The sequence below is a fragment of the Brachyistius frenatus genome, unplaced genomic scaffold, assembly GCF_029030835.1.
Source record: "Brachyistius frenatus isolate BFR_SWC_R1_liver_20210118 unplaced genomic scaffold, ASM2903083v1 Contig_89, whole genome shotgun sequence".
NCBI classification, from domain to species: domain Eukaryota; kingdom Metazoa; phylum Chordata; class Actinopteri; family Embiotocidae; genus Brachyistius; species Brachyistius frenatus.
Genome location: NW_027210688.1, coordinates 529,276 through 545,887, shown reverse-complemented (window position 1 = coordinate 545,887; position 16,612 = coordinate 529,276). Strand labels below are relative to the sequence as shown.

Genomic DNA, 16,612 nt, shown 5'->3' with positions numbered 1-16,612 from the left:
AGTTGTTGTTTTTACCGCCTGTCTGATTACATTTCCTTCACCTGGAAGGATCTTTTGGGAAATGAAATCTATGTGTTTTTTTTGGGGCGTCGCGACCATAGATTTTATCCCTTGAAGCATAACTGAAAATGTGATTTGACACAATGATGAATAAAGTCCTGAGAAAAAAAGTAATACCTAGCTGTGACCGCCGCACAGCCAACAGTGGACATTTTTCCCTTTTTGTACCAAAGCAAAATAAGAATTTATACAGTTCAGTGACCTACCAGGTAAACCTGCAGTAAAGAAATAACATCAGGCGGCAGGTTGCTGATAACAGCTTTAGGGTCTCTTTGTTTACACGCTTCCTCCAGAGATCAGTATCTCTCCCTGCTTTATGTTTTGGTTCCATATCCACCTCGCTAGAGAAAGACTGGACTTCAGCCTCACAGAGAACAGTGCTTAAAAGCTGCGGCTCTTTTATCTGTAAAATTGCAGGTGTGCGTATCAGCTGCGACTCATCTGTCCAATTAGTGATAACCTAAAACGGTAATAAGGAACGTCTCGACGAGGGACGAGAGTCACACGAGGTTTTCAGGCCAAACAAAGGCAGAGTTGGATAAGCTGTCCGTGAAAGAGAGGAAATATTGGAAAATATATAATGCTGGAAAACTGCAATGTGTTTTCTTTCTCCAGCGTCTACAGAGGAGCTGATATCAGGGTTAGTTATTCTGCACTTGTTATAGTAAAAAAAAAAACAACAACCTGGTTTTTTCAGTCAGTTTTCTACTTTCAGCCCCAAAACAAATTGGGTTCCTAATTAATAAATTAAAAAAATAAATTAAAAAAAAGTCGCACTAATATAGTTTAATTAAACGGTGTCCTTTAACGCTGTCACTGAAGTTTATACAGCAAATTACCGACTAAATAAAACATGTACTCAAAGTGTGTTCATATTGTGGGGCAATGTGTCTTTTAAAACATAGAACTTTTTGTTAGTTTGATCTCCGTTTCCATGGCAACATTAGTATGACTAAGAAAACTGGAAAACAATCGGCCGCGCCAGTAGACTCGTATGTAACGTACGCAATGTTTACCGCTCCAGGAAGTAGTCCGACCCTTAGCGACGACCCCTAGCAACGGAGAGGAGATCGAGTCCGTTTTATTGCTTTCTAGAGATGATTTCTCAAACTGAATAAATACAGAATATAGAAACACTAAACTGCTCAGCGAGCTCAGTCTGGTTGGAACAAAGATATCTGATGAACAAAGATATCTGATGAACAAAAAATATCGATGGACTCGTGTGTTTTTAAGATTTTAGCACCGCGTCATGTGTTCAAACCAAACCGGTCCAGCTCGCCGCCGCTAGGATTTGAAGTGAGCGACTATCCGTGGTGTTACGGTACGGGTGCTCGGAGCGACCAAAAATAGTAGATAAACCCACATTTGATGCTCTGGGTATTTTTTTTTTAATTTATTCAATCCATTTTATTTTTCCACATTGATTTCCTTATTCTTTTAGAGATTTAGTCTTTATTATGTCAGTCTTATCGCTCCATAATCCAGTGCAACAGTGTGGCCTCACTGTGTTTCTAATAGTTATTTGAAACCAACAGCGGCGCCGTGTGGCCCCGAGGGAGTGAGATATATGTCTAGTTTTATACCCAGAGATCGGTCGGCAGAAGGACCAGCTCGTTGTAAGTTTCGGGCTTGTCATAAAAGTTTGTTGCCGAGTGACAATTGAGAAAAGATGTACACTGGTTTCGACCTCACTGCTGCCTCGTCTCGCTGTTTTTTTTTTTTTTTTATGAAAGCAATGCTGCAGGAGGTTTTTATTTATTTTCTGAATCATCTACAACTGTGAGCTCGGAGCTGTCGCTGCTTTTTTTAATTTAATTTTTTGACCCACTTCAGACTCCAGTTCTGCTTTAAACACAAAGTTCATGGAGTGAAAAGTCATCTCAGGATATTTGAGTTATTTTTCTTCTTAACGCCAAAACAATTAGACACTTATATCTAAATTAAGTGAGTCTATGCTTTTGGTTTCAGCGCTACACTATGCAGAAGTTTCTGCTGATTCTGTTTGTTGAAACTAGGTTTTAATTAATTCAACTCTACATTAGACCTTTTAATTGTACTTCTGAAGCTTTAACTTATCTATTATTCAGTTTGAGGTTTTAACAACTAAAAACATATCTTCCTTACTAAATTAGTACGTGTGTCTTATGCCGTTTTATTTTTATTGGAAAATCCATGTAATTATTTAATTGGAGAAAACTGACTGTTGGTTTTTAAGTTTTGTTCAGATTTCTTCTTTATTTGTTTAATTTTTCTTCCTTTTATTCTTGGCAGATGAAACTAGAGATTGACAGGGAACACGAGGAGAAAGAAAATCAAACGAAATGACGGTGCAGTTGAATTGTACACGTTACACTATAAGGCTGGTCTACGAGCGCACATGAACCGTTGTGTATTTTCGTTTGCTGAAAACACCCAAAGTCCCGCCTGCAGCGCACCGAGATGAAAGGATGCAGTGGAGAGTCTCCTGTTACTGTCTGTGAAGTCACTCTGTCAGAATCTGTGTTTATGTTCAGCAGGAAACGCTGGAAAATGAATCTCTTCGGTCCAAACGAACTTGCTTTGTTACTTAACGTCGTGTCATAAAATTCAGATTTTCTTCCACTCACCTGCGTCGACGCCCTCCTCCTCGCAGACCCCTCCGTTCTGACACGGCTCGCCGTCGCAGGCTCCTCCCACTCCGCCGCAGCACCTGTAAACGCCAAACACCCTCCTGCTCCCCGGCCCCGCCCACTCCGCCGCGTCCCCAGCTCTGATCGGCTCCCCGTTGAGCTCCAGGTCCTCCAGGCAGCCGTCGAACGGACGGCCGAAGAGCAGAGCGCCGTGGGAGCGCATCATCCGGCACGGCTCGGCGAGGGCGGCGGACGCCGGGTGCCGCTGGTCCAGGGTCAGCTTCATGGAGGAGGAGTTGACCTCCAGCAGGACGCTGTGCCACCGGCCGTCGGACACGGGATGGGACGGGACCAGCAGCGAGCCGGGCGACGCGTTGCCACATCTGTACCTGAACTGCAGCTCTCCGTTGGTCAGCTGTCGAAGGGAAATAAAAGGTCAGAAAGAAAATCCATCGACGACGAAGAGAATCAAAACTTTTCAAAACTAGGAGGAGCTTCTCGGACGGAGGGAGCGGCGGAAGTTAAGCACAAAGATCTGTTAAATTACTTAAATAAACTCTGGTATTTAATTCACTCTTTGAAAAACTCAGGAACCTCTCAGGTAATACTGCTCTGCAGTGACACTGCAGCCAATAACTTCTTGTAATAAATTCTCCATATTGATTTCTGTCCTTCAGGGGATTTCAAAGACACTTCTAAGACTACTTTGTTTTGTTTTTTAATAACAAAGTTAAAAATCTTTCTTTTCAAAGGCCAGAACTACAGAAGGATGTTAACAGGACCTGGAGGTTTAATTCTGTTTGACATTTTACAACTTGTGGTCATTCATATTTAATGTTTATTCACAGCTTTGTTATTTCGTGGCCGTGCGTCATGTTGAGCTGCTTGTTATAGTGATCTGTACATTCAATTATCGCAGTTATTATTTCTCCCACAGAAGATGTCAGAAGACATTTAGACATGTTGTTTAAAAAGTGGAATAAATTATATATTTCAATGACATTTCAGTGGTTTTGTATTTAGTTGAGCCTCTCATTATTATTTAATAATCGATAGCAAAATACAGGAAACTTGTTGAACGTTGAATGGGAGTCTATGGAGGCTTTTTGGAGCCGACCTCCAGTGGCGCTCGGTGGTATTGCAGGTTAAGGCGCATCTGCATCGGAACCATTTTTAAGAACTGGAATCTGTGAACACTTTTATATTCAGTCTTTGCATCCAGCTGACTGCAGACATTAAGAAGAGACTTGCATGTTTGTGTCCTTTATATAACAAATAAAGTCTGTTTTTGCTGTCGGATTCTCGTGTTTCTCCTGTACTACACCACGCAGCGCACACACACACACACACACACACACACACACACACACACACACACACACACACACACACACACACACACACACACACACACACACACACACACACACACACACACACACACACACACACACACACACACACACACACAGGTTTGCTCAGCTTTTCATCAACATCAGCGGGAGCGGCTTAGCGTTTCTGCACACTCGGCGCTCCTAAAAAGTAACGAGCCAGCAGCTTTTTTTTTTTTCCCCCTTGTACCTTTTATGTATTCATGTTTTCTTTATGTAAAGGAACGCCTCCTCATATGTTCTCTGTTAAATATACAGATGAATTGTGTATTTTGCAAATTGCCGAGCACCACCCCGTCGGATGCCGAAGGCCGCGTTGCATTATTGATGCCCAACGCTTAGCTCCTGCTTCTTTAATCACCGCTTGTCTCTCTTTGTTTTGCATGCTTGTTCTCTCGGGGGTTTTATATATTTCTTTCCTCTTTCCCGTCGGTTGCTCAGCCTTCACGCTGTTCTTCTGGTGGATGCCGGTTTGCTTTCTGTCCCTGCCAGAGTTTTCTGTTTTATTCCCTGTAGCTGAGAAGATGGAAACAAAAAACAAAAAACAAAACAACCCCGAAGAGGAATGATTCATTTTTGGAGGGATAGACCTGTGAAATTCTTCAAATGGATCAATGGCAGCTCGGCAGGGATGGGACAGGAGGGGGAGGGAGGGGCTTATTGTGGGATGGACGCTGAAGCGCTGGCAGAGGAACAAGCTAAAACCGTGTTGCTTGTGTTTTAATCTATTTTACATGGCTTGCTTTGGCTTCTGCCGTGATTTATGGTGGATATTTGAAGAGAGGCAGCGCAGCTTGATGCACGGAGGAATTTTTTCTTTTTACAGTATCAGCGCGAGCCGTGTCAAGTTGAAGCTTCTCAGCGACCGAAGCTCTACAACATCAGTGCACGCCGCCGGGCGAAGTTCAGTATGCGACTAACAGCCGCGGCACGCCGAGTGTGTTTACGCTCGCATGTCATGTATGTGAAGCGCAGATACGACGCCGCACGGGGGCGCAGTTGATTGGCTATCACAGACCAGCGCCCCCTTGTGTTACCAGTTAATAACTGGCAGAGAAGAAGAAGGAGCAACTTTGAAATATAAGATAAAATATTTTTTAGTCAGAAAATCAAAATTTGATTAATTTGAAGTTCTCAGCATTTTTTATGGAGGCTTTTTGGAGCCTAGTGGCACTCGTTGGTACTGCAGCTTAAGGCACTTCTGCGTCGGCCTCATTTGTCAGAGCCGGAAGCTGCGAACACTTTTATATACAGTCTGCGATCCTGAGGCAGACATCAAAGCTTGCAGCAGAAGTGATAACAATTTCTTTAGAGGTCATTAGTGTCCATCCTCGAAGGGCCATAAATATCTGCCCAGTAGCTGTTGAGGTATTTCAATGGAGGATAAGGTGGTGGGACCAACCAACGAAATTCATGGCACTACCAAGGCTGAAAAAAAGCTCATTTCTGCTGTTACAGACCGAGATTATTTGGAAATACAGCGCCTCGTCGAAGTGAAAAATCTCAGGTCTCTGCTCAGTCGCAGAGAAAAAAAGCCTGAATTGACACGCGAGTCAGTTTGTTTGACTGCGACGGAGCGTTTGTCCACCGATTTCCACACCGGCGTCTTTGTTCACCAGCGAGTGTGCAAACTGCTCGGCTGTCAGGTCTCAGCTGTCACTCCTCATCAAGGACGGCGTTCTTCCTTCCACCGACGAGTCACCTTAACTGCTCCTCGTTTGAGTGCTCACCATTTCCATTTCAAATGTGATGGTGTAAAATAAAAGGAAAAATACGTCTGAGCTTCAAGTTTGTGTTTTTTTTTTTTTTTTTCTTCTGAAGGAGCACACCGACGAGATCTGGAGGCTTTCTAAGAATCCACGGAGACGCACAGCAGCTCGTTATTCTCTTTCAATGTGCCCGTTTAATATGGTGCAGTAGACCTGGCGTCGTAGCACCGAGACCAATCCTCCTCTTCCCTCGTGTTTTCGAAGGGAAAAGGGCAACGTGCTGCGTTCAGGGGCGAGCGGTCGTCACAACTGCCGTTAAAAAGGGCACTGATGAGCTGATTACGCTGGATAAGCCAGACCGGCATCACGGGCCTCGAAATCCAACGTTTTAAAATGTTCAATCGAGCATTTAAGCACGTTAAATTAAACATGAAACGATCTGCTGCAACGAGATAAAAGGGAGAAATGCCGAACGTTCGTCTGCAGGATTTTTTCTTAAATCACAGACTCAAAGGCTAAAGAACAGAAAATCCTCTCTGACGTTGGCTTTTCTTGTCAACGGGCCGGGACTCAGCCGGTGTTTCCACGAGAAGGAGGCCACGTTTGTCTGAAATGTCAGCGTTCGCCACAAAAGAACAAATTTAAATCGAGTTGATTTTGATTCGCCGAGTTTCGGGCGTGTCAACAGGTGCCGACCCGGAAACGCAGCAGAGCGTCCTGCTGTTCTGGGATTAGACGGCAAAATGTAAAAAACGAAAGGGCTCACCAGACATCAAGTATTTCAACACGATAAACAAAAGAAACATGTGAAATTTGGCATTTAAGATGCTATCAGTCCAGTCGAGCGTGCGGCCGTTGTTTGTGAATCTGAGCAGGAAACGAAAAGCTTTCATGCGTCGTCGTCGTTCCCGAGTGACAAACTCCTCGAGATTAAATCAGCCGCGCTCTGATTTTTATCATTCCGACAGCAAATGAGTGTCAAACAACAACATTACACTAACAGCATCTGAAAATTAGGGAAGAGATTTAATCTCTCCACGGCAGCAGTGTACTCCAAGAGCAAAATAAATGAAGTCCCCGCTCGGGGGAGAACACAGCAAATATTTACACTTACTTGAAATGAATGAAAAGTAATGATTTCCTGCTTCCTTCGCTTGTAATTAAATTGCCGTCTGCGCGTTGCCGTTTCTTCTCTTTTAATCTGCCTGAGCTGTTGAGACTTTTCAAAGCGACAGACAATGAGGTGTCCGTCTCATGTGAACACAACAATCGCTGACGAGCAGCTCTATTCTTTCCTGCTTCGACCTTGGACCAGTTTTAAGTGAATGCTGCAACAGCTGAACAACAATCAGCCGTAACATACTCGAATGAGTTTTGAGTGTCATTCAGCAGTCGCTGTTTTCACCACTGACTTTAATTACATTATTTAGTCTCGCTAAAGTGTGTCACTTGAGAAAACAGAAAAAAAAAGATGTAATGGTTGAAATGACCTACAGTCTCTCTGACCTACAGCAGTGAGGTCATCGTCGGTTTATGAACGTTATGAAGTCCCGACCGTCACCATCTTTGCTAGTTCAGAGCGGTTTGGAGCAGGAAGTGACCATATTTGGCCGAACTGATGGGGAGGAACCAGATCTAACTGATCTGATTGGAAACCTGACGATACTACGTCCCGCCCACCGATAGCTGTAACCTGACTGCACCACAGGCCTGTCAATCAAACAGACACGCCCCCAAAAACAGGTCTTCTTGAATCTTCTTTTCTAATGAATGAGGGATTATTTTCAGATGGACCTCCAGAAAACTAATAAGAAGGAGTGACTTTAGCTAACAACACCGAGATAACTGATGGACACATTTTATTCACTTTGGATTTGATGAGAGAAGTTGAATGGGAGTCTATGGAGCCGGAGGCTTTTTGGAGCCGACCTCTAGTGGCACTCGCTGGTATTGCAGCTGAAGACACTTCCGCATCGGCCTCATTTTTCAGACCTGGAAACATTTATATACAGTCTATGTCTACAGTACATAATGCAGGTGAGCTGGGACTGATATCTGATTGGCTGATAGGGCTACAAAAGCTTGAATCTTAATAGGTTTGAATGAAGTCCAGTTTCCTGCTCTTCTCTCTAAATGCAGCGTCAAAAGATAAATAAATACCTGCAGAGTTCCCCAGTCGTTGGTGCTGTTGGTGAACACGATGAGGCCGTGCTGCTGATTCGTCCTGAACCTCAGGGACAGTCTGAACTCCTGGTTGTCCTCGTCCATCCTGTGGATGTACCTCAGGTAGGACTTCTCGTCAAACCTCACGGCCGACTCTGAAACACAGAAACATGTCTGTTATTTTTGAATCTGAGAACTTAAAAAAACCAAGTTGAATAAATAAGTTGGTTGACAGATAGTTTAATTTTAAATGATTAATATTTGTGATTTTTATCATCTCAGATATGAAGGTGTATTGTTTAGCTGTTTTGATTTATTTTAAAATGAAGTATCTTTGGGTTTTGGACCGTTGTTTGGTCAAATCCAAACATCTGAAGGTGCCACTTTTGGCTCTCGAACTTTAATCAGAAAATGTAACTGACTGATTAATTTCTAATGGAAATAATTGTCTTAGTTAAATATATTAATAAAAAAAATAAACTCGAAAAATGTTTTATCAGAACAGACTAAAATATTCTTAGTTTTCTTTTCAACTGCCTTGTCTTCAGTTTTAATAAATCTTTCCAACAGGTAGGATATTATATATATCACCCAGTACTACTATGTTTATGTCAACCAATGAGAAATATAACATCATATTTATCAAAAGTGCTCGTTATTTATTGAGTTCATCTATATATCGTGTTTTAAATTGGGAAGGTCACACTGAGATACAACATCTGCAAAAGTTCTGTGTTTAAAATAAAGTGGAAGATATATTGTTGTGTTGTATTAAAACTACCGATGTCAGCTTTAACTCACACTCAGGTAAAGTTGACCTTTCACCACATTCACATATTTTCGGGTCTGTATTTAAATATTTAGAAAACGTTAAAAAAAAAAAATCTGGAGATAAAACTTTGCAAAATAAATTTAGACACTGAAAACAAATAAAAACAAAATGTCTTCACAGTCAACATTGAGGGCGCTTTGAAGGCACCAAATTCCTCCAGAATCATTAACAATGATCTGAATAAATGAGCCTTTTTGAATGAATCCCCATCATCCCCCCCAGGCGGCCTCGTTTTTACATCATCATTTTACACCTAATGTGACAGCTGCGTCTGCAGATGAAAGACGGAGTAAACTGGATGTAATGTGAAAAGAAAGAATAAAACATCATGATTTTAGAAAATTTGTTTGAACTTTTTTACTGGAAAGTTGCTAAAAGAGGATGAACTAAAAAACAACAACCCCTAAAGCCAAAATAAATCAACAACAACAGCAGGAAGGACTGAATGAATTCATGGATGAATGGATCATCCAGAAGAAAAAGAGAGTGAATTAGTAAACAGACAAAATTCTTTTTTTGCTTTTTTTTTTTTTTTGCTGGTTCTTGAATGAAACTTTAATGATGCCTGTGGGGAGGTTGAGTAACATGTTCCCAAAGTCTACTGCGTTATAAAAAAAAACAAAAAACTTTTCCTCTTTGGTGGTGAAAAACAAGCTTTCCTTGAAGTAGGATTTCAATGCAGCAACTTTTTATTTTATTTTTACCTTCTGCCCCCCCCCCGAGGGCTCCGCTGAAAATTAAAAACAACTATGGATCGGTCGATGGGAGTTTGTTTGTGTCTTAAAAGGTCACCGGTTGGAAACTAATAGTACTGTTCATCAGCTGCTGCTGCAACTCTCAGTCCTGCTCTGTGTTTATCAGTCAACCCGACAAATAATGAACAAACAATACAATTTAATGATAAATACAGAATGCACTATTAATAATCAAACTTTGATGATGATTAAAAAGGTCAAAAATTCAATCACCGTTTGTTGAATGACTTTTTACAGTTTCTCGTTAAACTCGGCAAATTGACCATCTTCATAAAGGAAGATAAAGTGATTCTCATCTCTGAACTTTCTGGGGCAGCATTAATAAAACATTTTTTATTAAAGTTTAATCTGGTGAATATTGTTTTTAATGAACGGAATTAAAGTTTTGTCTGCAAAGAATATTGCGACTTAGAGAGAGAGGCAGCAGATACTCACACCTGAGGAGCAGGTTTGGAGCAGGAAGTGACCATATTTAGACGAGCTGGGGGAGGAGCCAGCAGGTGGATCTGACTTGATCTGATTGGAAACCTGACGATACTACGTCCCGCTCACCGATAGCTGTAACCTGACCGCACCACAGGCCTGTCAATCAAACAGACACGCCCCCCAAAACAGGTCTTCTTGAATCTTCTTTTCTAATGAATGAGGGATTATTTTCAGATGGACCTCCAGAAAACTAAGAAGAAGGAGTGACTTTAGCTAACAACACCGAGATAACTGATGGACACATTTTATTCACTTTGGATTTGATGAGAGAAGTTGAATGGGAGTCTATGGAGCCGGAGGCTTTTTGGAGCCGACCTCTAGTGGCACTCGCTGGTATTGCAGCTTAGGCACTTCTGCATCGGAAACAATTTTCAGAGCTGGAAGCTACGAACACTTTTAGTTCACCTAAAAGTTGTAATAAGTGTGATGTTAAAGTCAATAGTTATACAAGAACAGAGTTTGTCCTGCTGTTTGTTAGTTTGTCTGTTTTAAAAGAGCTTTCAATATTTATCCAGTGAGGATTCAATACATTTTCTAGATTTTTTTCTTCACATTTTAAAATAATCAAAAGTCACTGATTTTACCCTGAAAACCTTCTGAATGAATGTGTCTTATGGCTCAGTTAATATACTTTTAACTTATTTATTTAAAAGAGACATAAATAAATTAGATTTGTTCTGTTCTTCTGCTTCTAAGATACTTCTGTTTTCCCTCTTTGTTCTCCTGAATCTCCCTTAAACGGCTCCGTACTTCGACCCTCTGAGTCTTTTAAAACCAAAGAGGTGTCCCGTATGGCGATAACAGAGTCTGAAGATGTTGCAGAGGTTAAAAAAAAAAAAAAAAAAAAAAAAAGGACTTCAAAACAAGATAACGAGCCCGTCGCCGACTCTGATTCTCTGGCACAACTCTAATCCTCGCAGGAATGCCAGCAAACATCGGCGAAGACGATCCTAACTGAGAAGCTAACTGAGGGCACATTCACAGCCGAAGCGCTGCGAGTGAAATCTGAGGGGATTTTAAGCCTTGAGTTCACTTTGTTTATAACCGGTGAGAAGAAAAGAGGCCCCGCTTTGATCTACTGGCAAAAAAGACAAGATATCTTCTGTCTGGAAATGAGACGTCTAATCTGAAGCGAGGGATGGAGGGTGAGTCTTTACGTCCTGGAAAAGCCCACCAGGACCGACGAGGAAACAACAGGACGGAACGGGCTTCTTTATCTGATCCCGACTTTTACGAACGCCGGCGAGAATATCGACTCTCTTCATCCTGCAAAACCCCCGAGTCAACGTGGCAGCAAGTCAGTCCGAAGGCAAACTAAAGACTTCCATAATTCTTCTACTTTCATTAAAAAAAACGTGAAAACATCGTTTTTTCCGTGACCACACAGTCAGTTCGTCTTTTTCCTGCAGGCGGATGAGTCAGCCGAGGACAGAGTGCAGCTCCTTGTTCTTTGTGGATGTTCGGAGAGTTGAGAGAGTGGGCTGAAAAACGACTGAGCCGGAGCTCGTTCTCTTTCAACACCGTCTTTTTTTTTTTTTTTTTAACTGCATCAATTGTTCGGCTGCTTCTGAGGCTGCCGACTGCTCTTCAGAAGACAAGACGCCCGAGCTGCGTGGTCGGCCAACCGCGCCGTCGTCGTTCCTGCTTTCTCTGGCTCTCACATGATAAAAAAAAAAACAGACACAAACACAGACAGACGGACGGACGGACGGACGGACGGACAGACGGACGGACGTACCGTTGCAGGGGCACACGCTCTCCCAGGTGTGCTGCGGGGTGATGTAACCGGCTCTCGCCGTGGTGAAATGGCTCAGTCTCTCGGCCGAAAGGAGGACAGCGTTCCTGCAGCCTCGCGGCGGGCAGCCGGCGCCCAGACAGCCGTCGTGTTTCACCCGGAGGATGCTGAGGCCCAGAGAGTCCTCCAGGTTCAATATCATCCTGGAATCAAAGAGTTTAACGTTCAGCATCGTCGGCCGGACCGGTCCGCTCTGAGGCCTCCGGACGAGCAGGACCTCCAGGACCGGGGCGTCGGGCAGCTGCTGCAGGCTGGCCAGGTGGAGCTCCTGTCGGGGTAAACCCAGCGCCTGTCCCAGGCTGTGCTGGAGGCCCCTCCAGTGATCGCCCAGGAACTCCTCGGGCGACATCCCGGCCAGCTGCAGCGTCAGCCCGGAGTCCAGCGCCCTCTGCTGGGCCGCCCACATGTGAACTTTGACCCCCGTCCACACGACGAACTTCCCGTCGCTCACGCTGACGTTGAGCGCGTACGAGCCCTCCTCCAGGTTGTCGTCCGCCCAGATTTTGCCGTCGGCCGGGTCGATGGAGAACCTCCGCCCGACGTCGGGGTCCTCCGACACCAGCTTGTAGGTCAGGACGTCCTGCAGGTCCTGGTCGGAGGCGTGGAGCCGGCCGATGACCCGGTTCGCGAACAGCCCTCCGGAGGTGGTGATGAAGACCTCCAGGGGCACCACGGAGGGAGGATACCTGCTCTGCTCAGTGACGTTGATGTTGACCACACAGATGGAGGACAGAGGAGGGTGGCCGCTGTCCGTCACCTGAGCAAACACGCACACACACACACACACACACACACACACACACACACACACACACACACACACACACACACACACACACACACACACACAGATATGTAACAAATTTGACTTGTAACTTGTTTTTTTGGGGGTTCTTTGCCTTTTTATTGAACACGTTTTCTTTTTTGTGCTACTTCCGTGTCTGAAAGCCGCACATGTCGTTACCACGGCAACCCACGAAGACAGGTACGGGGATGTCTGGACGCAACAAGTCCGATCTGCTCACTTGATAATAACGGTGCGGAAAGTCTGTCCTGAAGATCTGATCTGAGATTTGCCTTCAGTCTTGAACGTGAGCAAACACTTTTTTTTTTTTACAAATATGTAAATGTTCAATATGAAAAATGCAGCTATTTGGACTAAAATATCATCAATCAGCAGTTTTAAATGCAAAACACCAACAAAATCCACTAATATTTAATATTCAGCGGGTACTAGCGAAGTGTCGTAACCTCAAAACAACCTCGTTTTTTTTAAATGTGTTTTTCTAGCTTTCAGTTTGAAATTAAATAGTTGAAATGAAATGTTTAATTAAATTCACACCGTGGACATCCTGGCTTATCGTATGAATGTGACCGATTCTCAAGGAAACAGAAAAATAAATCAGCAGCTCTTTGAAGTTACATTATTAACTCCGAAGGACTTCTGATAGCCGGTACACGCTGAAAAAATAAGGAGGGGGGTAATGGAGGGGGGGGGCACACAGCGGTCTCTGTTACCTGTATCTTGAGCTGATGCCGGGGTTTGACCTTCTTCCTGAGGGGAGCGGAGAGCGACAGCAGGCCGCCCTGGTCGACGTGGAAACGGCGGTCCTCGTTGCCGCTGACGACGTGGAAGGAGAAAGGAGGGCCGTTCTTAGGCGTGTCCGCGTCCGTCACGAGGAGCTGGAGGACGCTGCTGCCGAGCGCCTCGCCCTCCTGCGTAGGGGAGGGAGAAGGAGGGGGGAGGGAGAAGGAGCAGGAGGAGGGGGGTGGGGGGACAGCATCATTTAAATCTTCCAACTTTAATCAGTTCCAGTTTAAAAACATCAAAATCCAACATCAGGACCTCGGGACGGTAACTCTGACAAACGGCAATGAAGACCTTCAACCGCTGCCGGTGATGGATTACCTATCTGAAGCCGTCCGAGAGACTCTGATTTACAGAGAGCACCGAGATGAATAGAGAACCAGCGGTTCAATGGAAAATAGGTTATCAATCTAAAAACATACAGCCAACTCCGGGAGACGGCAAAATATACACAGTTTAGAGTCAGTGGGCTTCATCAGAGGGGGAGGAGTCTCCTCGGTGCGTCGAGCAAGGCATTAACGGACAGGAGGGATTCACCCTCCCTGCACGCGTCTGAGATTGAAGAGGCCGCCAGCAGATTACTTTATGTTTTTATGGGATTACAAACAACGTTTTCAATATATTTTTACGCAGCAGGTGTTAGTTTGAGCCGACCAGCAACACAACAACAACAACTGCTCTCCACCGGCTGCAGCGTCTCGATGCAATCAGAGCTTCTTCAGCTGGCTGCGGAGACATCGGCAGATGGGGACGATGTCTCAGGAGTTTGGATTGGACATCTTGGCAGCGCTTCGGGGCTCATGAAGGAGAACGTGACTGGGCCCGGATATGGACTTTTCCTGAGCTGGCAGAAAAAGCCCGGGGCTGGGGGAGGGTGGGGTGGGGGGTGATGAAGTGATGGAGAGCTGGCAGAGAACGAAAACGACGTTGTGATAGCACACACACACACACACACACACACACACACACACACACACACACACACACACACACACACACACACACACACACACACACACACACACACACACACACACACACACACAGCAACAAATCGTGACAGCTGATCTTCCTGCCGCTTTGATCCCCACACAAACTCGAGAAGCCCACACTTTGTTTTTTTTGTTTTTGTTTTAGGGCTCTGAAGAGTTTCACTTCTTGAACTCAGCACAGTTTTAATGAGTTCAGTTATGATTCAGCAGCACTCAGTGGTCGGCATATTTCCACCGGAGAGTGTTCGGAGGAGAGAAAAAAAGAGACAGACGGACCGATGGAGGACGACTGATCTGCAGCGATTTGTCTTTAATTATCTCCTCTCATTAGTTCATCTGTCTTCATTATCGCCTCGGTCAGGAGCCGAGCGCTCGCAGTTTACGGCCAGCTTGATAGTCCAGTTTTTTATTTTTACGCTGGAAGGATGAACTGAACTGGAAACAAAAGCTGCTTTTTCTCAACCAGAAAACACACTGAGAAGAAACCTACGGTGTCCTGCAGGGGTCAAATCCATTAGGTGTTGTACAAAAACACACGCTCTTAATTAATGTGGGGGATTTGTTTTTAAGGCCCTTTTTTAACAGACCTGCAAACATGAAATATGTGATGAAAAAGGGCACATTTTTCCCTTCAAATGAAGCTGTTGTAATTGGGTTCAGTTGCATCATGTTTACACATATATATTATATATCTATATATAATATGTATGTAATATATTAATATATCTATATTACAGTGAAACTGAACTTTTTTGTGCAGCAGCACCGACTAACACCGCGTCGGTTTTTGCGTTTATTGCCTCTTGTCGAGCGCTCACACTCGTCCGGATGACGTCATGTCGTGTGACTTTGCTTTAAAAACAGAAAAACGACTTAAGTTATTGAACAGAGTGTTTCCTGCGCGGCGACGCGTTCCGCAGGTTGTCGTACCTGCAGCAGCAGACTGTGGTTGACCTGAGAGAAGACGGGCGGGTTGTCGTTGACGTCGGCGACGGTGATGGCGACGAGGACGGCCGACGACAGCGGAGGGCTGCCTTCGTCGGCCGCCTGCACCGTCAGGGAGTAATGAGGGATCTGGAGGAGGAAGAGGAGGAGGAGGAGGAGGAGGAAAATAACACGTAAGTATTTATTTATTTAAATCTTGACGTTTGCCCCGTTGTTTGTTTCCTGGTTTCGGTGACATGGTGTGACACACTGACCTCCTCTCGGTCCAGCGCGGTGCGAACGGTGATTTCCCCGCTGCGAGGGTCGATGGAGAACTGCTGCAGGAGGTCTCCGCTCACGACGGAGTAGCGCAGCAGGTTATTGATCGGGCCGTCCTGATCGGTGGCCGTTACCTGCAGGCGAAGAAACGGAGGGAAAGCTGAGGCGAGGCGACATTTGCAGTCCTCAAACGAATAAACTACAGTTTCAATCTTCTGTGTATGCTAACAAACACAACAACTAACTAATATTAACAGATTTCATTTTCAGAAAAATGTAAACAGGCAAACAAAAATTCCCTGAAATTCCTCGACCCATAGGAACTCTGTACTTAAAGAAAAGACTGTTTGGACTCTGTAATAGTTAAAGATGACTCATCCGTCTTCCTCCTCATTGACCTGCATGTATCTCAGAGGAACAATGAATCCTTTAATCAGCTGTCAGACGAGCCTCTCTCCTAATTATGGGGAGGAGAAATAATACAATAATGAAGGCGTTTTTCATAATAACGACGTGTAACAGAAGGACGAGACGCGAAGAGACGACTGGAAGAAGAAGAAGAAAAAAAATCAAATATGAAACCGTGTGATTACCGACTCATCGTGGCGCCGTGCTGCGACCGTCGGTGAGCCGTGTTATTGCTACGTTATCTATCTCTGCTGCTGGCCTGGAGGATGACATGGTGTCGGATAACTGTGTGTGTGTGTGTGTGTGTGTGTGTGTGTGTGTGTGTGTGTGTGTGTGTGTGTGTGTGTGTGTGTGTGTGTGTGTGTGTGTGTGTGTGTGTGTTTAATCTGCTTTGTGAACATCATCTCACACCGTCGTTGTTCTTATTATGCGACTTTATTCTGTTATTGGGTGAAGTGTCGGCGGGCTGCCAGGTGTCAGACGCTGTCATATTAATCATGTGTGTGTGTGTGTGTGTGTGTGTGTGTGTGTGTGTGTGTGTGTGTGTGTGTGTGTGTGTGTGTGTGTGTGTGTGTGTGTGTGTGTGTGTGTGTGTGTTCTGTGTCACAGGCGGAAGGT

At 44.5% G+C, this 16,612-nt stretch overlaps 1 protein-coding gene across 1 annotated transcript in view; it reads right to left on the bottom strand.

The window, feature by feature from the left end:
- The window catches only part of fat2 (FAT atypical cadherin 2), an 88,695-nt gene that overhangs the window by 14,978 nt on the left and 57,105 nt on the right, over positions 1 to 16,612 (bottom strand). The window contains exons 18-23 of the mRNA XM_069710064.1: positions 15,583 to 15,720; positions 15,314 to 15,457; positions 13,322 to 13,519; positions 11,747 to 12,560; positions 7,933 to 8,090; positions 2,670 to 3,087 (exon numbers count right to left, since the gene is read on the bottom strand). Of these exons, the coding sequence (XP_069566165.1) occupies positions 2,670 to 3,087; positions 7,933 to 8,090; positions 11,747 to 12,560; positions 13,322 to 13,519; positions 15,314 to 15,457; positions 15,583 to 15,720 (1,870 nt within the window). The remainder of the gene's footprint in view (positions 1 to 2,669; positions 3,088 to 7,932; positions 8,091 to 11,746; positions 12,561 to 13,321; positions 13,520 to 15,313; positions 15,458 to 15,582; positions 15,721 to 16,612) is intronic.